Source organism: Podarcis muralis, chromosome 14 (assembly GCF_964188315.1).
Source record: "Podarcis muralis chromosome 14, rPodMur119.hap1.1, whole genome shotgun sequence".
Taxonomy (NCBI): domain Eukaryota; kingdom Metazoa; phylum Chordata; class Lepidosauria; order Squamata; family Lacertidae; genus Podarcis; species Podarcis muralis.
The window spans coordinates 37,767,756-37,790,196 of NC_135668.1; the positions used below are offsets into that span (position 1 = coordinate 37,767,756).

General features: G+C 43.3%; 1 protein-coding gene across 2 annotated transcripts in view; it reads left to right on the forward strand.

Annotated features, from left to right (window-relative positions):
- CAPN15 (calpain 15) overlaps nucleotides 1–22,441 on the forward strand; it is a 95,603-nt gene that overhangs the window by 20,789 nt on the left and 52,373 nt on the right. The window contains exon 2 of one of the 2 annotated variants that reach the window (XM_028705650.2): nucleotides 11,105–11,419. The exons of the other annotated variant lie outside the window; for it this stretch is intronic. Within the exon in view, the coding sequence (XP_028561483.2) occupies nucleotides 11,244–11,419 (176 nt within the window). The 5' untranslated portion in view covers nucleotides 11,105–11,243. The remainder of the gene's footprint in view (nucleotides 1–11,104; nucleotides 11,420–22,441) is intronic. 2 annotated transcript variants of the gene reach the window in all.

The window sequence follows — 22,441 nt, forward strand, 5'->3', positions numbered from 1 at the left end:
AGACTTAAAAACAGCAGTGCAGCTAAAATAGTCAGTAAATCAGCTCATAAAAGCCATTAAGTCGGCAGTAGTTGAATGGATGTCAGGAGGGAGTTCCATTGATGAGGTGACACCACCAAAAAGGCCCTATCCCTGGTAAGCACCCACCTAATCTCAGAAGGTGGGGCATTTCACAGAGGTTTCAACAGCAGACTTATCCAGGAGCAGGTGGGCCTTCAGTTTTGGGATTTTTAAATTGGAACCAGCATTTATGAATTATGTCCTCATAAAGGGCATTGTAGTAACCTAACCTGGATGTTATCAGAGCATGGATGACTGTGCCCATATGAGTTCAGGGTACTTCTGTCCCTTGGTAAATGTTGCAAACTTTTCTTGCTCGCTTGAACAGAGCAACCATCACCTCTTCTTGAAACCTGACTATTGCAGTGGGCCTTTTCATGGGCTGCCTTAGTGAAAATGTTTGTTGGTGTGTTCTGGAAATTAAACCCAAGGAACTAGGTCATTTGCTCTGGGAATCATGTTCCTTGGGAATATTGGGAACTTGTCAGATTAATTCTGCATTTGCCTGGACATGACTCTCCACTGAGAACATCTGCTACTTGTTTTTTCCAACTAGGGATGCCTGGGAGATTTAACTTGGGACCTTCTTCGTGTAAAGCAGGTGCTCTACCACTGAGATTTGGTCCTTCTCTGCATTCCCTGAAATATGTGGAGGCAGACTGCTGTTGCTCAGTCAGTAGTGAAGGATAGGCATTCTGCACATGCAAATGGGTCATTCCACGTCAGTTCAACGCGGTCATGCCACCCACCATCTCGGATTTTGATGAAACTTGGTGTACACCCTTCCCTTATGGTTGAAAGAAATTTTACACAGAGCTCACGATATAGCCAATTTTCATAGTTTTGAATACCCCCAAACTGAAAAACAAGCCTGCACTTTTGAAAACAACAACAACAACCTGTAATAACCAATATTATTTTAGATTTTAAGATGAACAACTTGGTTTCATTAATTTTTTCTATTACAGCTATGGATTGTAGGAAAGTTGTACCCAGTAGCCATTTCCCCCCCCCAAGATCTCCCAAAAACTTAAATTTTTGTTAAAAGACATAAGAGACCCATAAATTTTATTCTTTGTTGAGAAAGAGCATGTCTTTGCAATAATTTTCACCATCAAAAACTTTTGATTCCATCGTGCCCTCATGCTGAAAATTTAGGTTTTCTAAACCTCATTTTTCACCACCACCAAAAAAACTACATTTACACATTTTTTTAGGCACTTATAAAATCTTTTGAGTGCTGGTGTATTTTCCCCTGAAATCCTTATCATGTTATTGAGCTCTGTGTAAAATTTCAAAGAGATTTGATCATTGGTTATGGAGAAAAAAATTAAAATGCACACAAGACCAAGGATCGCAAGAGGCACAGAAACACAGATCTCACCTAACTTTGAAGTGCTATAAAATTAAAACCATTTGAGATAGAGGGGGGAAAGTTAAGGGGGTTTCTTTCAACCATAAGGGAACGGTGTACACCAAGTTTCATCAAAATCCGAGACAGTGGGTGGCGAAACCCTTGTTTTTTGCATTGATTTGATGTGGAATGACCCAAACGGAAAGTTAACATTCGTTCCAGGAATTGGAACAGCGATGCGACTGCACTTGGAACACTGTGTAGTATATATTGTAAAGGATATTGTAGAGTTGGAAAAAATTCAGAAAAGGGGAGCCAAAATGATCAAGGGGGTAGAGCATCTCCCCTGTGAGGAAAGGTTACAGCATTTGGGGCTTTTTATTTTAGAGATAAGGTGAGTAAAATATGACATTATAAAGCTGTATAGAATTGTGTATGACATGGAGAACTTGGATAGAGGGAAATTTTTCTCCCTCTCTCATGACTTTAGTATTTGTGGGCATCCAATAAAAAAGAATGTTGGAAGATTCAGGATGGACAAAAGAAAGTATTTCTTAATTAAAGGGTTGAATTTGTTCCCACAAGATGCAGTCATGGCCAGTAGCTTGGATGGCTTTAAAAGAGGATAAGGCTATATTCTACCTCCAGTGTCGAGGAAGTATGCTTCCGAGTACCAGATGCTGGAAATTGCAGGAGGGGAAAGTGCTGTTTTACTCAGATCCTATTTGCAGGCTTCCCATAGGCTTCGGGGTGGCCACTGGTCTGATCGAGCAACGTTTTTCTTATTCTCTTATGTTCTTGATTGGCTGTGGTACCGAAAGGGCACACTCAGGGCAAGCCATTGTGGTGCCTGGTCCCTAAGATAGAAAACATGGGCACCCTTGGACAGTAATGGATTAGGCAAAGTATTTACAGTGGTACCTTGGGTTACATATGCTTCAGGTTACATACGCTTCAGGTTACAGACCCAGAAATAGTGCTTCAGGTTAAGAACTTTGCTTCAGCATGAGAACAGAAATTGTGCTCCGGCGGCGCAGCAGCAGCAGGAGGCCCCATTAGCTAAAGTGGTGCTTCAGGTTAAGAACAGTTTCAGGTTAAGTACGGACCTCCAGAACGAATTAAGTACTTAACCCGAGGTACCACTGTACTTGGCTCATCCTACTGGTTTTGCCTCTGCAAATACAGACTCCCAGCTTTGGCTAACAACTGCCCTGAACAAAGCTGGGTGATTGGGTTTAGGGGCTGGACGCAGCTGCTTTAGACCAGTGGGATGCCCCACCCCTTGGCATGCATTGTGAAAGGCACACTTGTCTCTCTCTACTTGGGAACATCTCGTCTTGGAGGCTACAGGCAGATAAGCAAACTCTGTGATCTATTACCTCACAGGTGCTCTTAATCAGTCCCGGTGTAGAGAAGAGTCGAATAAGACCTTCCGTACTGCCTGCTTGTTAGCGCTTTGATTCGTAATCAGTGATGAGTGTGTGGTAACAGAGACCAAAGGGCTGGCTGCTGCTTCCGCCTTGGTCTGAAGAGGGGACTTCAGTGGCAGCAATCAAGTGTGTTCCTCTTGTGGATGCTCTTTTGGGTCTAGGAAATAAGAAGAGCCCCTTGCATGGATGGGACTGGAGAGCTTCCCTATCTGTCTCCTTTCTCCTAATCTGTTGTAAGTGTTGTGTGGGGGAAGGAAGGGAGGGAGGAAATGGTTCAGAGAATAGGAAGGAGTAAATTGCTTCATAATAGATTAGTTTATTTGTTCTAGAAATGCTCTTGCAGGCATAATTAACTTTAACACTTGAAACGTAGTAATTATGCGTTAAAACCACAAAAGGAAGCAAAATAGGTGCTTAACTATTTGTTTCTATTAGTTAAATCCCCTATTTGTCTTTTTCCATTGTTGTTGCAGCATTGGGTCTCCCAAATTCGATTAACTCAAGCAGTGATGTATTTAGTTATATGGGGAGGGTTGGTCCTCCCCACACCCTAATGCAGAGATATTCTTTAGATGTGTGTATGTGTCTGTTTTCTGCAGTTCCCATTATTGCTTGTTAAATATTTAGCAAATCTTATTTTTGCCACTTCATGTCTTTATGTGGCCTCCCCTCTGGCCCCCATGAATTTTGCAGGCCACTGAACCCAATACTTTGAATAATGCTCAGCACTGTTCTAGGTGTTTTTCATCTTCACAGCCCTGTGCAAACAATAAATCAACACACAAACTGCAGTGAGACAGGCATATAATTACTTAGAACCTATATTACTTTACCTGTTGGTTTTCTTTTGGCAGAGGGTAGATTGCGATTAAAACATCACCAGCATGCACACACAGCCCTAGGCTTTTGTTCTCAAGCAGATACAGGTTCTTTATACTTCAGAAACGATGGGGGAAGCCAATTATTATTGCTGCTTTAGTGTGCAAAGAACTTTATAGTTTTTATCTACGTGTGTATTCTGTTCAATAGGAAGTTGACTTGTTCCCAATTTATTGATGAGGAATGGGAGCTGAAAGAATGAGTTGGTGTGTAGATATAATGTGGCTTTTTCTTACACATGGCTAAGGTCGTGGGGTTACATGTACCCTTTTTTCCTTGCCTCCTCCCTCAACCTTCACAATGGTTAAAATTTCCAGAAAACTTGGTTTTAGTAATACCTAGCACTGATTGTGGTTTGCTGTTACTGGAATTTTTAACTAGCTTCAAAACCTGCCAATCTTTAACCATGGTTAAGATTGGTGAGATCTTTCCTATGAGAGGGAGCATGTAAAGGGCAGACTCTACTGAGGGTCTTCACCAGCTCTGTGACTTATGAAAGGCCACCTCTGTGGGCCTGTGACTGAGCTTGACCTGTTTTTTCCTGAGCCCAACACAGGAGCCACACTAATTTTCACTTAGTGTGGTTCTGGTCTTCTGCCCAGACCATTGTTAGTTAAAGGCAGTAAATGGTGCATTCAGTCACTCTTCTTTTGCTAGCTAAACATTGTAAATAGGGTTGTTTGCCTTAACCAATTGAATCAGTTATGGGCAATCTCAATACAGTCCACTGTATTTGAAAGTATGAAAGAAGTGTGACAATCGTCATGAACAAGATTTATGAGCCATTTGTTAGAAGGAAAAGCCAGTAATAAATTACCATTATTAAGGCTGGCGTATTCCGCTCTAGTCCTGGGTTAGGCAAGCAATGTTTAAAGTTTAAAGTGTGAAGTTTACTTCCCTGGTGAATTATATGAGTCTTTGTGTGTCTACACACATCCTTAAAAGTGTTAAGTGTGACTATGGCAAACATGTCCTATAGTACATTTCTCAGGGAAATGAGGTTAGCTGTGACTTCACGTTCCATGGCAAATCTTGGCTTTTTCCAGCTTAATGTGTGAAATGACCTTGGGTATATGTTTTGATTGAGCAAACATTTAATTGTTTCCCTGTTTGCTTCACCACTTTACACAACAGCCAGAGTCCGTGTGGAGCAGTGGGTTAACTGTTGGTTTTGAACTGGGCTCAGATACTACTTCTTCAGTTTTTAAACTTGCTGTGTAATCTTGGCCCTGTCTCTCAGCCTAGCCAACCTTGCAGTGTGGTTGTGAGGATCAATGGGGGCAAATCCGTGGTTTTGCCGCCCTGAGCTCCCTGGGGAAAGGTCAGGATATAAATGTGGGAAGAAATCAATGATCCAGAAAAGCATAGTGTTTCAGTATCAGTGCTGCAGGCAAGTGGTTTCTCCCACCGCCGCCACCACCACTTTTCCTTCTTTGGTCTCTCTCTCGGGCCTGTAAAACCATGTTGTGAGTCAAAGTAGTCCTTAAAATTTCTCCCATCTCAGTTCTTTTGACCTCTGTTTCTTGCCCTTGGAGGCAAGAGTGAGATTCCTCCAGTGAGACTGTATTTTTTTATTTAATCATCTCCAACACTTTTGCAGACTTAGTGGCCCGTTATACCAAAGTTTGGGAAACCTCTGGACAGTGTAAGTCTCACACCTGGAATTTCTGTGCATTATGCTTTTGACTAGATGAAACAGATTTCCTGGATTTGGCCTGGAAAGTAGTCCTGTATTACTGAACGGTATTTGAGACTTGCAGCTTAGCTGGGTTATCCTGTACCTATTTATAGATCTGTTCTTCCTGAACCCAGCTCTCATCTCTTTGCAGAGCTTTTCTCAGCAATGTTAAAACAGGCTTCTTGTTCCCCTTCTGTCCTGCAGTACACTCGCATGCTCAGCAATGGATTCATACTTGCTTTTTAAGGAAAAGAAATCCGCAGCAATGCATTTTGTTGCTTGCATAGTTGCTGGTCTGGCAAGCAGTGTATTTCTCAGTTAGCCAAATCTGCAGCGCTTCAATGGGTGCTTATCTTTTATGTACAGCAAGATGGGTGCATTTCTTGGTCTTTCTCACCTCACAGAGTGTTTGTTGTGGGGGAGGAAGGGAAAGGAGAGTGTTAGCCGCTTTGAGACTCCTTAAAGGGAGTGAAAGGCGGGATATCAAATCCAAACTCTTCTTCTTTCTAGCTCAGGCAACAGTGCTGAGGGATTTGTGAAAGTGTTGGTTTTGAACTATTTTTGTATGGTATGGCACTAGAAAGGCTTAACCATTGTTTGAGCCACCACCTCTTGCTTCTTGTTGGTGGAAGTTGGGTTTCCACACACTATATCCTTTTTATTATTTTGAGAGTCAGGAGGAAAAACTCATTTTAGTCCCTGGTATATCTTTGCCCATGGTTGCCCTGCCATCCAGTAGGGTACATAAATTTCTTAATGGGGTTCCATGGTGGTGGTGGAGTAGAATATGTGAAGGCAAACTGGTGTATCAGGACTTCTTAAAGTGTTGACCCTATCAGGGGAGATGTCAGAGTCAAGGGTAGGTTAGCAATAAAAAATACTCTGTCAGTGCAGTTAACTTTTTTTTCAAAGAAACCAAAACAGGACTAGGCATCCCAGCAATTCTTCCCCGCAGGTCTTGCTCCAATGAGGTGGTTGTGAGGACTGAAGTTCCCCACCTTCCTACCACTCTCTAAGGCTCCTCCTCCAGAGTCTTTCCCAAGCAGTTGCAAACTGCATTTGCGCACAACCAGACTCTTCTCTTTTCCATTTTCTTACTTGTTCTAGGAGACCTGGGGAGGGGGAGGAGTTGGTCGCAGCAGGAGGGAGAGACTACCTGGACTCTTCAGCAGCCGATCCCAACTGCCTCTTTTCCCCCTCCTCTCCAGCTTTCTCTTCAGCCTGAACTGCTCTCTGCCACAGCCTCTTCCTGCTCACTAAACCTCTTCTCCCTCTGACCACTCATCACCATCAGCTGGTGCCTCCCACTTCTCCTCTGCACTGCATCCAGCAGTCCATGACTAGAGGTGCCATTTGGACCTCTCTTCAGGAAGCAAATGTCTTGGGTTGGCACTGTCTTCATCTTCATCAATGTCTTCATCAAAAAGTAATAATTTTGAAACATCAATTCATTATCAGTAGTGCCTTTGTGGGAGAACTCTTTTTCCTCCATGTGGTAACAGGAGTCTAAGGAGCGCTGTAGCTTCCAAGTGCTCATTCACAAAAAAGGGCTAATAATTCTTAGCCAGTGTATGGAATAACAAAAAACACAAGCTCATTCCTCTCTTTCTTTTTGTAATGAAATGTGTAAAATACGTCCTTTCCTGTGCAACAGGAAAAGGAAAAGAGAGTCGTGCTCTCACACTTTGTGTGCCTTGTTTGCTTACTATGCTTATATTTAGCTTTTCCTTGCCCCATTTTATCCTGTTTTTCCTCACAACACTCCTGGTTACTGTTAGCCTCTCTTTAGATTTATTTATTTAGTAATTAAAATTTTAAGTTGCTTTTAATTTTGAAAAACATTCCCCACCCAAGCCATATATTGCTATACACATGGAAATGTTGGAAGTGTTGTCATGCTCTGCAGTTTCTGTGGTTGCCTGTTGGCAACCATGCCAGCTGCAGCATGAGAAACAGCCGACAGGCTGTGAAGTTCCTCCGCTATTAAACTTGCTTGCAGCGAGGTTTAATGGAGAGAGGGGAGGTGCTTCACACCAATGGTTTATCAAGCCACTGTATGGGGTACCTCCCGCCTCCATTGAACACGCCTGTGGCAAGGTTTAAAATAGCAGGGAAGGCCCTTTGCACCTCTTACTTCCTTTAACGGGATGGACTTGGGGCATGCTGTAGAAGGACAGTCAAGAGGGTGGGTGAGTTGTAAGGGGAGGAGATTTGGTCAAGTGTGGGAGAAGCGCAAAGGGGTAGGCAGGTGGATGAGCAGAGGTGGTAGCCACTAGTAAAAAATATAGTGATGAAATAAGTCGGGAGAATAGAGGTTGAGAGAGCTGTAACTTTGTCTGTGGGTACACAAGTATTAGATCCAGTGCCCTGGTGGCAAGATGTTGTGACTCATTTCCCAGGCCCATATTTGCCCATGAGCTCCTCCCTCTGCTGGCAGTAGAAGTGGAAGGAGCAGATATTGCCATGTGCATGCTGGGAGGGAAGTAGCCTGGAGGGTAAAGATTTCTGGCAGCCTCATCATATTAGGCTGTTGTGAACAGTAAAGAAAAACAGAACTTGTTTTTAAATGAAGTCCATTTAATGCACACAATTGTGGTGTCAGACATCTATCAGACTGGCACTTGTTATATGGACTGAAGAGTGGGAATTACTATATACAGTGGTGCCCCGCAAGACGAATGCCTTGCAGGACGAAAAACCCGCTAGACGAAAGGGTTTTCCGTTTTTGAGTTGCTTCGCAAGACGATTTTCCCTATGGGCTTGCTTCGCAAGACGGAAACGTCTTGCGAGTCTTGCGATTTTTTTCGCCCCCCCCTTTTTCTAAGCCGCTAATAGCCGCTAAGCCTTTAATAGCCGCTAAACCGCTAATAGCGCTAAGCCGCTAATAAGGTTGCTTCGCAAGACGAAAAAACCGCTAGACGAAGAGACTCGCGGAACGGATTATTTTCGTCTTGCGAGGCACCACTGTACCAAGTTCCCTTTGGGAACAGCCTTGGCGTTGAAAATCTTCCATGTGAGCAGCTTTGTATCAACCCCTTTCCTTGCAAAGAACCGCGATTGCTTGAACATTTCTCTTATTTATAGCTCATTTCTTACCACAGCCTCTCTCTCCAAATCCTGGTGGGTAACTGAATAAGCTCAACAGTGGCATTTTTTCTTCTCTTCCTCATTTCTTTATTTTTACTGTACTAATTGTTGGCTTGCTCTTTTCCCTTCCACCACAAATCTTGACACTAAAGGTTTTCTCCCCCGCCCCCATATAAGAAAAGGCACCTGCCTTTTCTCACATACCTATTTAATCCCTGATGCTGCCCTTATTTTCAGAAAGTTTGACTCACTAAGGTGTGAGTCAGGAAAATGGAAGCAATGTGGGCCTGCTTGAAATGCTTACTTATGTGGCTAAGCTAGATGGTTGGTGGCAGTGTTAGACATTAGCCAGGCCCCAGGCATGTTTTGCTACTGGTGCAGGTCCAATTGTGAACATGTGGAGATCTCTGGATGCCTGGTTGGCGACTGAAATCTCCATCTGGCTAGCTCCTCAAGCTTTCTTAAGCATATAAGCAGAACAACTTATTTACTGCATTTAGATCCCACCTTTTTCTCCAAGGAGTACATGGTTCACCCTATTCCTCAGTTAATCCCTACAACGACCCTGTGAGGTAGGTTAAGAGGCTGTGACTGACCCAAGGTCACCCAGTGAGCTTCGTGACTCAGTAGGTGTTTGAACCCTGATCTCCCAGGTTCTAGTCTGACACACTAACCACTACACCACGGTGGCTTCATAGAATGCTTCTGCTATGGGGCAGCTCTATAAATTAAGTAGGTAAATAAATATGAGGAAAGTAAAATGTCACTTAGAGAAGGGTCTGAAATATTTTCATTGAAGCTTGAATTTGTTTTCTTCTGGATTGTTTTATTTGGTAATTTAATGTGTTGTAAACCGCTTTGAGATTTTTCCTTTAAAATATAAAGCAGTATAGAAATTAACAACAACAACAACAAATTTCACTGGAAAAAGGTGTCCACACATTCTGTTGCAGCAACCATAACCTCAGTTTAAGGTCCCATTTGGCGATTAGCTTATATATCTTGAATTTCTAACACTGGTTGGTGGCAAACCTGGGTACAAGAATTTGGGCTGCTGCTGCAAAGCAAATAGTGTGTACGTTGATGCCACCAAATTTCCAAGTGGAGGAGTAGTAACACTGAACTTCAGTGGTGGCTGCTAGAGGTTTAAGAAGCCACTGAATCTGCTGAAGGTTTTCTGCACTTTTCCAACTCCTTTCAGCCGAGCTGGTCCATATAACGCTTGGAAGGGAAGGAAGGAAGCAGCAGATGGAGTGCAGTCTCTTCCATGATGCTGTTGTGCTTTCTTGCATCCATCCATGGTGGCGAAAAGACAGGTCAAACCATTATTTTTTTCGGCGTGGTCAAGCTTCATCTTCCATTTGGGTCTGCTCATGAGCAACAAGCTCATCCTCCCTTTAGGGCAGCCTTTCTCAACCAGTGGGTTCCCAGATGTTGTTGAACTACAACTCCCATCACCCCTAGCTAGCAAGGCCAGAGCTCAGGGATGGATGGGAGTTGTAGTCCAACAACATCTGGGGACCCACAGGTTGAGAACCGCTGCTTTAGGGGAATATGTGCTGCATAGGATGAGTGGTGTAGCAGGCATGAATTAATGAGATTGAGTCTTGCTATATGCATGTGCATTTTATAGCTATATAGAATCATAGAGTTGGAAGGTCCACAAGGATTATCTAGTCCAACCCCCTGCAGTGCAGGAATCTTTCGCACAGCTTGCGACTTGAACCCACGGCTCTGAGATTAAGAGTCTCATGCTCTACCAACTTAGCTATCCCTCAGGGCATATGCATGCTCACAAGATGTTGGGGAGAGACCATTCTACTCATTATCCATCATATGTGAGACATTTTGTTAGTTCTAAGTGCAGGCCCTTTACTGGTTGCAATATTTATATAAATGCTACCAGAAAATTGGCATTTGGTTCCCCATATTACTTAATACTAGAGCACCAGACCTCCTTATATTTGTATTGGCTACCCCAGTGGTTTTCAAACTTTCTTCTTTCAGGAAACATTTTCCAAATTATCTTGGTCTGCTGAGGAATCACAAATCACAGTACATTTACCCCTGAGTGTTTCAGAGGATTCTGGGAGTGGGGTGGGTTTTTGTTTTTTTTAGGAAGTGTTTTCCGTTCACACTGGCTAGGCTTGCTAAGGGCAATGTGAGTTTGCCCACCATTTCCATGCTACTGTGCTGTTTTACAGGGAGGTTTGTCTGCTGTTACTGACCTCCCCACAGAGTTTCCCCCGTATACATCTAAGAAATCTCAGGTTTCCCCAGAACACAGTTTGAAAACCACTCGGCTACCCTGTTCCCACATGCAAATGGAAGAAAGAATGGTTAAATTGGCCAACAGAACTTGGGACTAGGCCCTTTATATTATGTAGCCACCATCTTCCATTCTCTTCTTCCGACCCCTCACACATTTAAGTTTCTATAGGCTGGCTTCCTTTGAATCAAGTGTGTCATGTTGGTAGGCTAGGGCACCACCTCTGTTATTAACAGGCTTTTAGAAATGTCACTTCATTGGTTTAAATCATACCTTACTTCTTTCTTTCTCTCTCTCTCTCCTCTCCCTTTCCTCTTGTTTTGTGTTCTTTTTCTTTTTCCAATCAGCACCAGCTTTCCTTTCTCCAGTGTTGGGAACTTTTACGCCAGTCCATGCTGCAACTCCTCACCCTTGCGGGCCGACTGCTCATGCCTCTAGCTTGGACCTAACCTATAAATCTTGGCCCAGCCAGGGTTGAGGGGAGCTATGGGCAGCTCAGCCTCATCGCTGGCCGCCGAGACGGAGTCGGACCATGGTTTCACTGGCCCAACCTACCCAGGGCACCTGGCTGCAAGTTGGTATAGGAGTAGCCACAGTGGCCCTGTATGGGAAAGTGCCCTTATAACACGGCAGCATCAGCACGTGAATCACCGGGCACGAAGGTAAGAAAGCAAGGGAAAGAGCTTGATCTCATACCTCTCAGCTCGGTTTGAAACCTAGGATTGTATACCTTGGGGTCTTGTAGGCTCTAGCCATGGTCCAGTTGAAGCCACACCAAAATTTCCACTATCTTCATCTTAGCTAGCTTTCAATAATTGCCATAGTTGTATCAACAAGAAGCAAAACCTATATTTTGTTCATTGACCAATATCCATGACATCATTCCCCCCCAAAAAAACAAAAATAAATAATGCCTTTTAACATTGAGACGGTGGGGCAACTGAATTAATAATGTCACATCCTCAACTTGCTGCTTTCACAGACACAAAAACTGCATAAGTTGTGTGGAGCGTTTTGACACCTACCCTCCAGTACTGAAGTAGTCATTAGCTGAAATCTTAGTAAAGCCTACCCTGAAGGGGAATTTATCCACATCAATCAAGTCAATTTTTCAGTTCATGGCCAGGGAACTAATTCTTGCCTCCTAGGTTTCAGATCCCCATTTTCTAAGGCAAACAACCCAGACTCCAGCCACTGACCTGAGGGACCCTGTGTTGGAGAACACCTTCTCCAGATCTAGATTTGGATAATGCCACCTGTCATAGCCAAGGCTAACAGAATTTATCTTCAAATTGGAAAGGATACACTTAGAAGGTCCCCATAAACCATTAATATCTAGAAGTGTTGTTTTCATGACAAATGTCCCTGACAAGGCAGAACTGTGGAGAGTTAACTCTCAAGATTTTACCCCTTGTGAAACCTACTAATCAAACAGCTTGGCTAATAATAATTAAAAAATGCTTGTTCACCTCATCACTCCCTCCAATGAAGGTTTGCCTTCATGGTTAGGGGCTTTTTTTTAGGTTGAGAGGTATGTCGAAAGCATCTAACAGTGTGCTGCCCGGGGAGCCTTGGCTGTTGAAAGCTGCCGTGTTGTGTGTGCTAAGAATATTGGAGCCTCTGATTAATGCTTGCTTTTTATAGCTTTTCTTCCTGCTTGTTGAATGACTGTGTGCCTTCCTTAGCCTGTATGGAGACTGCCATCTGTTTAAAAACAGCAGCTTGCTTCTGTCCCTGAGTTGCTTGTGTTGAAAAACATTTGCTTTGTGCTGTGTGTGTATGCCTCATGCCTGTTGCTTGTGGCCTCTTGCCTGTTGGTGCAAACTCCAAGGATTTTGCTGCTTGCATCTTCTCTAGAACAGGCTTGGAGAAGTGTCTGTGGCAAATTACCGGTAATCCCACAGTTTTGCACTTTACAGCTTGGTCTTGAATTTCCTGCCAGTGTTTCAGTGGTTGCAACTCTGGCATGTTTTGTGTCATGTAACCAGCATGTTGGTAATATTAAGAGGAAGTTTTGTATAACTGCTGCTAGTTCCCTATTATATGCCTTTTGTATTGCTTTCCTTTTTGACTGAGCTATTAAAACTTCCGGTGATGAAGAGGAAGAAGCAGGACACAGATGAAGTGACAAGTCCTACAGAAATACACTTTTGAATACTGAGAACTGAGATGGGGAAAGCATGGATTATAGGTTATAGCCAACAGGGTAGCAAACAGCAATAAGTTTTAGCAAGAATCCAGGAGTTTTTACAACCTCTGTTTTTACAACCACTTCAGATTCCATGAGTTGCTTCTGCTAGTAATTCCAAATACCTAGTTTTGTGTGCTTAAAAACCTTTATGCTGACATAGGGCATTGTGGGACACTGCAGTTTTGATTTAAAACTGCTACCTGTTTGGCTTTGACAATTGGTGGATGCTGCCTATAAATGCATCTAAGACTAGTTTACTTGTGGGTGAGGTGTTTAGCACAACTGCTGGGGAGAGAAAAAGCTGCTTTGTCTGAGTATTGTATCAAAGCAGAACTATTGATGTAACATGAATTTTCATGCTGTAACATGAATTTTGCATTCATCTTACCTGCACAAGTTAAGGCCAACTATCACAGGGAGGTTTAATTGATTCTTAGCCATCATGGTGGCTTGCTTGTTCATTTATTATGATCTGATCTTGCCCTTCTTTGAAGGAGTTCAGTATCATGGTGGACACAGCGTACAGTACTGTTTTCATAGAGAGCCAGTGTGATGGTGTGGCTTGAGTGTCAAGCTAGGAGCATGGAGACCCAGGTTTAGTTCCCAGCTCTGCCATAAAGCTCACTGTGTGAATCTGGAACAGTCCATGTCTGAACCTACTTCATACTGTAGCTGAGAAAATAAATAAGTCATGGGGGGAAATGGTTTCTTTCCTCATTGTTTGAAAATATGGCATCTATTTGTTCCTTGTCTTTAGTACTAGTTGGACTACACAAATTCCTTGTGAGGCAGAAAACAGAAACAAGGAGAAAGACAATAGGCTTTATATTTGCAAGGCTGGAGATCAGTTTTAGGGGGCAATAGGTGCGGAGTCATTAGAAGTCAGTTTGGGCAATATTAGCTTGTAGTTGGAAGTTAAGTACTCATCTTCCAAAGTTAAGTTCCATATTCAGGTGGAAAAATATCATTTTTCAATTGATGGGTATATGTTTTAAACAAAAATGATAAATAATTGGGTGAGTTCAGTTTGCATTTCAAGGCAGCTGAGATGGTGGTATGGAGTACTTCTTTATGGCTTGATCAAGATCTACAGTGGTACCTCTGGTTACGTACTTAATTCGTTCTGGAGGTCCGTTCTTAACCTGAAACTGTTCTTAACCTGAAGCACCACTTTAGCTAATGGGGCCTCCCGCTGCCGCCACATGATTTCTGTTCTCATCCTGAAGTTCTTAACCTGAGGTACTATTTCTGGGTTAGCGGAGTCTGTAACCTGAAGTGTATGTAACCTGAAGTGTATGTAACCTGAAGTCTATGTAACCGGAGGTACCACTGTATAAGCAATGACTCAAGTTTTAAAAAACCAAGCAGAAGCAGTTTTCCTTTCAACTTTTGTTAACCTGGCTTTTGAATTACTACTGTGCAGACAGTCTGAGGCTGGAGATATACTTGGCTATTCCTGTGAATCTCTTATGATTCAGGCCACCCCCAGGAGTTATTCTGCAAGTCTAGAAAATACATTTCTAGTCATTGTTTTTCCAAGGATTCATTAGACCAGTGTTGTGCAGTGATTTCCAGGCAGAGCTTGATAAGGGAGAAGATATTCTCCATTTTGTGTTTGACTAGGATAATGCAGATGGCCTTTAAACAGTTGGGAGGCATCTTGCTTCAGCACAGAGACTGCACTAGAAGCCAATCATGAGCCAGGGGGCAATAGCTAATTTGCATACTTATTGCTACATCATTTGCATGGATGTGGCATTATCCTTGGCCCCTCTGTTGGGGCACTGTGTTGCTCAGCTGATACTGCTCATCCAAAACATGGACTGAGACTAGAAGTGCTTGCTAAAGACAGAACACTGTCTATTTAACTTAGTCTATGGTAGAAGATGCCTCTTATTCATTGCGGTGTTTTCCTGTCACTAGTCTGAGGCACTCTGAGCAGCATATGTGGTGTTATATCTCTCCCCTTTTAGACTTAGGTGGAAATGCCCAAGCTCCACCTTTAAATGGTTTTGTTTGAAATTTTGCATGCAGGCAAAAAGAAGTCTCTTTCAGAAGATAATGTATTGGAATATGGGTGTATATTTAATCCCCTATCTCAAGAACAGACTCTCTCAGTAGGCTGTGGACTCTCCTTCATTGGAGGTTTATAAGCAGAGGTTGGCTGGCCCTCTGTCATAAATGCTTTAGTTGAGATTCCTGCATTGCAGGGTATTGGACTAGATGACCCTCGGAATCCTTTCCAACTCTACAATGCTACAATTCTCTGAAAATGAGGGGATGCCCATACTGAGGGGTTGTGGTGGTCTTAAGTGATGATTTGCTACTGGTTCCTGTGAGCTGTAATACTCCTGCTATGACACCAGGTTGCTTTTGGCTGTCTCTGTTGACTAGTGGAGTCTTCATGTCAAAGAGAAGTGCAAGACTCTTCAAATATTTTCTTGGCTGTTTGCTTTGATACCATTATGAATGTTAAATGTAAACATTGGAGAAGTGGAATCTCTTTAGTGTTCTGACATCTCTTGGTGTGGGGCAGTGTTTCCTACATAGTATGCCAAAGTTCATTGGTATGCCATGAGAAGACTGAAGAGCACATGGAACAAAATAAGACATCATGTTGGATACAGCCACCACTGGGCCCCTCAAGGTGAGGAGCCTCTGTGCAGCACTGGTTTCCTTGATGCAGCTTGTGCTGCAGCTCATGGGCATGTGAGCATCCCAGATGAATCAGTGTTGCCTGGAAAGCATGGTGCCATCCTGAACCTGACAGACAGGACAAAGGGAGAGGGCAGCATGCCAAGAGAGCAAGTATTATTAACCAAGCTATTCTGCTATTGCAAGGAAGATGCCTGCTCATTGGTCGAAGAATGATCAAAGAAGATAGACACTCTGCTTCCACAATACTTCTTTTCTTTTCTTTTCCTTTTTGGAGTAAGATATGCCTCCAGTTTTAATTCAGAAAGAACCAAGCACCTGTGCTCCAGGTATCAAATTAAGTAGAATAGTCTTCCTGTTGAGTCAGAAGTCGTGCCTTTCTTGTACTCCCATTCTGAAACTGATATGTTCTCACATGAAATACTTGAATTGCCTACTGAAAAATCTCATTAAATAGATGTAAAATAAATCATCACTAGAGTCAAACAGTGCAATGAACTTGGTCACCTATTGTGTCCTCCCAGTTTTTTAACCTTTAGTAGCCTTAGTCTTAAAACCTCTGGAACCATAAGAGCCATAAACTATTTTTAATTTTTTTTTTAAAAAATGGTTGTTCTCATTCTGCTCTGCCCTATTTTAAAAAGCTCTTCTGTTGGTGAGAGGGACTATTTCCATGTTTTTCATTTCAGCCACCTTAGCTCTGGTACTCTTCATGCATGGCTAAATATTTGGCTTCTATAAAGGTGCTTTGCCTATATCTTAATTCTCTCTGAGCAAATTGTTTTGCACCTTCGTCTGACTTTTAATGTTTATTTTAAATAGCATGAAGCCAGGTACGTGCTCTAAGTCAGGTAGGGCCCTTGTGGAACCCATCAGGAGTATGTGTTTCCCTCCCTTCCCCTAAAAACTTTGGAGTACTCAAGTGAATCTGTCTGCATATGGGCAATGCCAGGCAAGATGTAAGCATGCGCAGGGGGATTTTGCAAATCCCTTGGGAAATGCTGTAATTGCCAAATGGCTTCTGCATCTCCCTGCAAAGAACTGGATGAACCCGGGGGAGAGAGAGTGATTTGAATCAAATTTGACATAGTATGTACCCAGGCTGTGCTGAGTAATCCTGCAATTTTTGATTCTCCAAATGAAAAAAACAAAACAAAACAAGTCTTAGGATCTAGCACTAAGATCACATGGAGCACTGGACAGGTCTAGAAAGTCTCACTTTAGCCCACCATGAGCATGTAGTGTAACGTGTCACGCCCTAACAGTGTAACCTTTATCTGTACATTGTAGAAGAAGATAGGCAAACTATTTGTTAGGAAAGTTTTTCTGCTGTTATTGTCCTCCTCAACAAAGGAGTCTTGAAAAGCTTCTAAGAAATTCCAGCAGGCACTTCAATGGAGAATAATACAGTTGTACCTTGGAAACCGAACAGAATCCGTTCCAGAAGTCCGTTCAACATCCAAAACGTTCAAAAACCAAAGTGCCGCTTCTGATTGGCTGCAGAAGCCCCATCAGACGCTCGGCTTCCAAAAATAGTTCACAAACCGGAATTGCTTCCAGGTTTGCGGCGTTCAGGAGCCAAAACGTTCAAGAACTAAGCTGTTTGAAAACTAAAGTACAATTGTAATAATAATAATAATAGTCAACAAACCATTGCTTTCATCTGTGAATCACAGCAGTGTCAATTACATGGTTGGTTGGCCTCTTGATCAGCAAACCATTACTCTTTAAAGCTGTCAAGTTTCTTTGAAATTGATAAAACAGCTCAGTACAAGTCCATGAGCAATCAGGACCAGAAAAAGCAATCCAGGAAGTAGCACCATAGAGCAAGCTGGGAGTCAGGGTCAGAGAGAGATACTAGAACTAAGCAGAACCCTCCAAAAAGGTCTGGTAGGACTGGAATCACTTGCAAGTGTATTGCATAACTATATTTGACATTTGAGCTTATCACATTGTTCCTTCCTGTCAACTTTGGTAAATGTGGCTAATTTTCAGCTTAAATGGACATTTGACAACGTGTTTCTTGTTGCCATGGGTACTCTGTTGCTCAGAGAGCTGGAAAGTGAACCAGGCACATGTGGAAACCCAGTATTTGAGAGAGAGCAGTTTGGCCATCCAGTATGCAAGATGTGGGTGTCTGAAGCCAATGAGTGATGCACTTCTGCTTAATTTTAATCATTGGCTTTAAAAGTTTCCCAGTTCTTGAGAATGTGGCTATTTTTAACATAAAGCTGGGGAAGTTTCCTGAAGAGAAAGTGCTAATGATATGGCTCACAGGGATAGTCAGAGGTAACATGTGCTAGTGACTGATGTTGGCTTGATGGTCTTGGAAAACAGAAAGTTGCAATTCTGTCCACTGATAGGAGAATATTGTAGGAACTGATACCTTCTGAATTGGCACTGAGCATGTTTACACAGCTTTTATTTAGAGGTACTGCTCCAGTGCATTTGAATTTTGCACCTGCTTTGCATATCTAATATAATTCAGGCCTTTCTGTGTGTTTCCTTGATTGCTTCTCTGATGTATGCATGTTTACAAACTGCTGAGTAAGAGAAAAGGTTAGTACTTTGCACTCTGCTTATTAGAGGGGAGAGCTAGAGCATCTGCACGCTATGTTCCTGGGTTGAAGCAAAATCATAGTGCTTGCCTAGGGGTTGGGGTGAGCTTTTAGTTGTCAGAGCTATCTCATATCAAGTTGTCGAGGGAAATAAGACTAGTCTGAAGTGCAAGAGCAAGACATCCTTTTTGCTCAGGCCAGTGATCCAGAGTGACCTTGAACTTCTATAAGTGACTAATCCGATTGGCTTCCCTATAGTTCCTTCATATCGTCACTGCTGAGGAGGTGGGTGGCTTGTAAGCTGACTCCCCACCTGACTTCTATCAGTCTTTATAAGCTTTGAACCCTGAAACTGATTCCCCACCCCAGCTTCTTTTTTTCTCGGTCCGTCCCCTTTGAAGCACAGAGGATGACCTGGACCAGGAGACTCCATTCCCCTACCTGGTTCTCCCATATCAGAAGTCATGGCTATTTCTGGCTCCTCAGATACAGAAGATTCACTCTGTGGTAGCTCTCTTCATCCCCATGCCATAAGACTCAACAGGTGCAGAGCAAGGCAATAGTACTTAAAGGCAGGGATGGGGAACCTGTGGCCCCTGATATTTTGGGCTCCAGCTCCCATCAAACCCAATTAGCATGGCCAAGGATGATGGAAGTTGTAGTCTAGCAATGTCTGGAGGGCCTCAGATTCCCCTTCTGTGCTTTAAGGACACTGACAGCTCTTCAGGTGAAATGGGGTCAACTACTCTGGGACTGTACTACCCCATATATCCCATAATGTAGTCATAGCCCACTTTCTTGGGAGGTATACAACAAAAAAGACCTCTTCCTAGGACATTTTCTATGTTCCTTGTTATGTATTCCACAGCACTGTGCCAGGATTATGAGAAGCTGCCATATCTGCATACTATATGGCTTCCAATTTAAGTGCTTTAGCCGCAGTAGACTTCACAATTTCAGCAGCAGTACTTTTATTAGAATATGATTTAGGTAGTTGTTAGGAGGCAGCAGTTGTTTGGGGCATCCTTGGAGACAGTGCAGGTTGTCCTGTATTTGAAGAAGCGCCTTAGCTTTCTTTGCTTTTTCTTTCTCTTTGCGAGTAGTGATATGTGTTTCATTGTTGCTCTGTGTGTCTTTTTACAGGCCTCAGAGCTTGTGCATCTTTAATGCTGAAGGCCAAAAGGGACTAAGATATACATGAAGGTCAAGGATTCTGTGCCAAATTCTCATTATAGCTTTTTCCAAGGACTCTTTTTGTTGGTTTTTTAAACAGCACCAGCAGCCTCAGCTATATAGTGCATTACATCTGCGAAATTCTGCATGGTATGCAAGATGCATAACTGACTTAGTCAGTAATGAAAGCCTAAGTCAAAGGGGCATCTGTTATAGAACTGGCTCTGCCTATTCAAATCGTTTCTGCAAGCATTCAGACCACACCAGGTTCTTTGGGCACGACCATTTACCACAGGATTAAAGTAAAATTAATTTTCTGTTCTTAAGTCATACAGGCTTGGGTGGCCTGATTGCTCTGAGACTCAAGGAGGTCTCTGACCAAGGTAGTTAATTGGATTGCAAGCACCCTAATTTGGCCCAGTGAAAGATTCCATCTTTTATCTCTTTTGCAACTCGTGTGCTAAAGCAGAAGCAATGTCCCAGTTGGTTTACATAATTATCTCTGTACCCTAATCCAAAAGCTTCACTTGTATAATTTTATTCTTGCAACAACCCTGCTGGTTAGGCTGCAGGCTCATATACACAAATGAGATTCAGAGAGTGTTTTCTCAGGTTCCAGAATGCTTATGCTTGCTGACTTTTCTCAGATTGTCTGCAGGTAGCTGTAATTTCTCTGTGGAGTTTTGAATCCCATCCAGTAGAGATGATCCTGCTGCTGTTTTCATGACCCCTTATCCCAAGTGTAGGGAACACCCACCCACCCCAGATGTTGCTAAACTGCAACTCCCATCGGCCCCAGCAAGCATGGCCAGGGATGATGAGAGTTGTGTTTCAGCCAAAGGTTCCTTGCATATGCCATATCCAGGGAGGATGAGGAGGGCTCCAGGTTTTTACTCTTGCCAAGGATGTCTGATTCTCCCCAACTCCAACTTCAGGAAACAGTTACTGCAGGATAACTGATCCTGTATGTAGCACCTGGGGGCTGGTTCACAGACTTAACACAGGTGGAGGATTGGGGGAGCTGAACTTGTGTGCATAGTCAAAAGGAAGTACTTTTTCACACAATGAATTCCCTTTGCTACCAAAAGAGGCAGCGATGGCCCCCAACTTGGGAGGGCTTTAAAAGAGGATTACCTAAATTCATGTAGGATAAGGGTAACAGTGGCTGCTAACTCTAATAGCTTTGTTCTGCCTACCTTGTTTGACACAGTATGCTTCCGAATACCACTTGTTGTGGCAAGAGTTCCTTTCCTTCTAGTAAGCATGATTGGTCACTACAATCTGTTCCCACCCTACCCATATGTGCCAAGAAGTGCTCTCGGCATGTGAGCTGCCCTCTGTCAGCATTCTCTCATCCCTTCCTGCTTGGGCTAATCAGGGTGGGGCGTTAGGCAGCAGTGGCTAGTATGCTGGGCATGGCCTAGCAATGAAAGGCTCTGGGAAGTGGGGAGGTTGTGACAGGCTCAGGTGCTCAGCATCTCTCTGCTGAGACTACAGAGTGAGAAGGTAAGGAAGAAAGAAAGTGGCTACAATTTGGGAGGCCACAGAAGTGGATTGATAGGGATGGGGAAGCGAAAGAAGCAATGGGTGATTGTTGCTGCAAAATGAGGAGGGAAAGGGATCTTCCATGTGACACTTTAGAAATGCTTCGGGATTATTTGACTGGCCAGATTACAAAAATGTTTTGATCCCCTGGTGTCCATCCCCTAGTACTTTCTTAGTGTGTGTCTGCTATGTGCTTTGAGGGCATGTCTCCCCTTTACTTTGTGTAAGCAAACTCTTTTTTTAGAATAAGGGATAGTAGCCATCCCTTTTTACATTGGATGCTTGGCACCATCTGAATTCTGATTAACTTCAGTTAGATTTTAATGGGCAAGTGCCCTCATGCCCCCTTCCCTGGTGCTAATTCATATGCTCCTGATGAACAGGGAAAGCAAGTTGTTGTCAAGCCAAACCCACAGGCAGCGATGCTCTTCCTGCCTTCTTTTAGTGAGAGGTTGATGGGCTCCATGGAGATCGTCTTCAGTCTTGCCTGAGGGCGCGCTTTCCATGCAATGTGGCCTGGGGGTTAGTGGAGACAAATTAGAGAGCTCCTCATTCGCAAAAGCTTTCTGAATCCTCATGCTCTCTGAAGGGAATAAGAGAAGGAAGTGAAAAATGCAGGCAATGATGACACTATAACGCTGCTTACTGTTAGCCTCTTTAGATTTTTATATTCAATTTCCATCAGTTTCCCGTGGGCTAGAAAATGTATTTTGCATTCCTAGGCGCCAGCAGCTCATTTGGCTGGGTGAGGGGGCAGGCAGCATCATGTTTCTTGGCCGTGGGTGTCTGGGATTTCCCCATCTTTTCCTCCTTTGCGTAGACCCTACAATTCCCGCTCCCTGGCTTTCAAGTATAAAATCGCCTTATAGAGAGGTGTCCCAGAGGAGCTAACCCCCCTTTTTAAAATATTGGCAATATCCCATCTGTGTTTTCTATACACAGCCATATGTAACTCGTGTAGCTGGTAGAACTAGGCCAGCTTCAGTGCCTGACTTGTATGTTGCAGTCCCTCTGCCAGCAAAATAAATGCTTCTCATTTAGCTGGCACTGGATCAAGCAACTAAAGAGAAGTCCTTATTAACTACTCTGGAAAAATAAGCCTCTTTCATTTGCATCACAGGCCTTTAGTGTTCCAAGTGAACATAACACACATCCAGATAGCCTCTGCATCCATGCTTAGGGCCCTATTGAAGTCTTTGCTCTTTGTAGAGCAGAGAACAAGCTGACAGTTTACCTGGATCCCAAACACCTGCCTGATCCCAAGCAGAGAAGCAGCTGCTCTTCTGTATTGATGTACGTTACAGCTTCTCAGCTGCAGTACTGTGGCTGTCTGGCCATGCTGAGACCTCCGTAGCTCCCACTAGCTAACCCTCCTTATTAGTTGCCACCAGATTGTGCAAGGTGCAATAATTCAGTACAAACAAACACAACATCTGCTCGCAAAACAGTCATAACCTGTGGCTAACAAAATAGGCAATGCAACTTGTCACTGTGCATCGATTGGGAATTTCTGTTGGACTTGTGGAGCTCCCCACCCCCCACCCCAGTTAATAGCTCTCTGC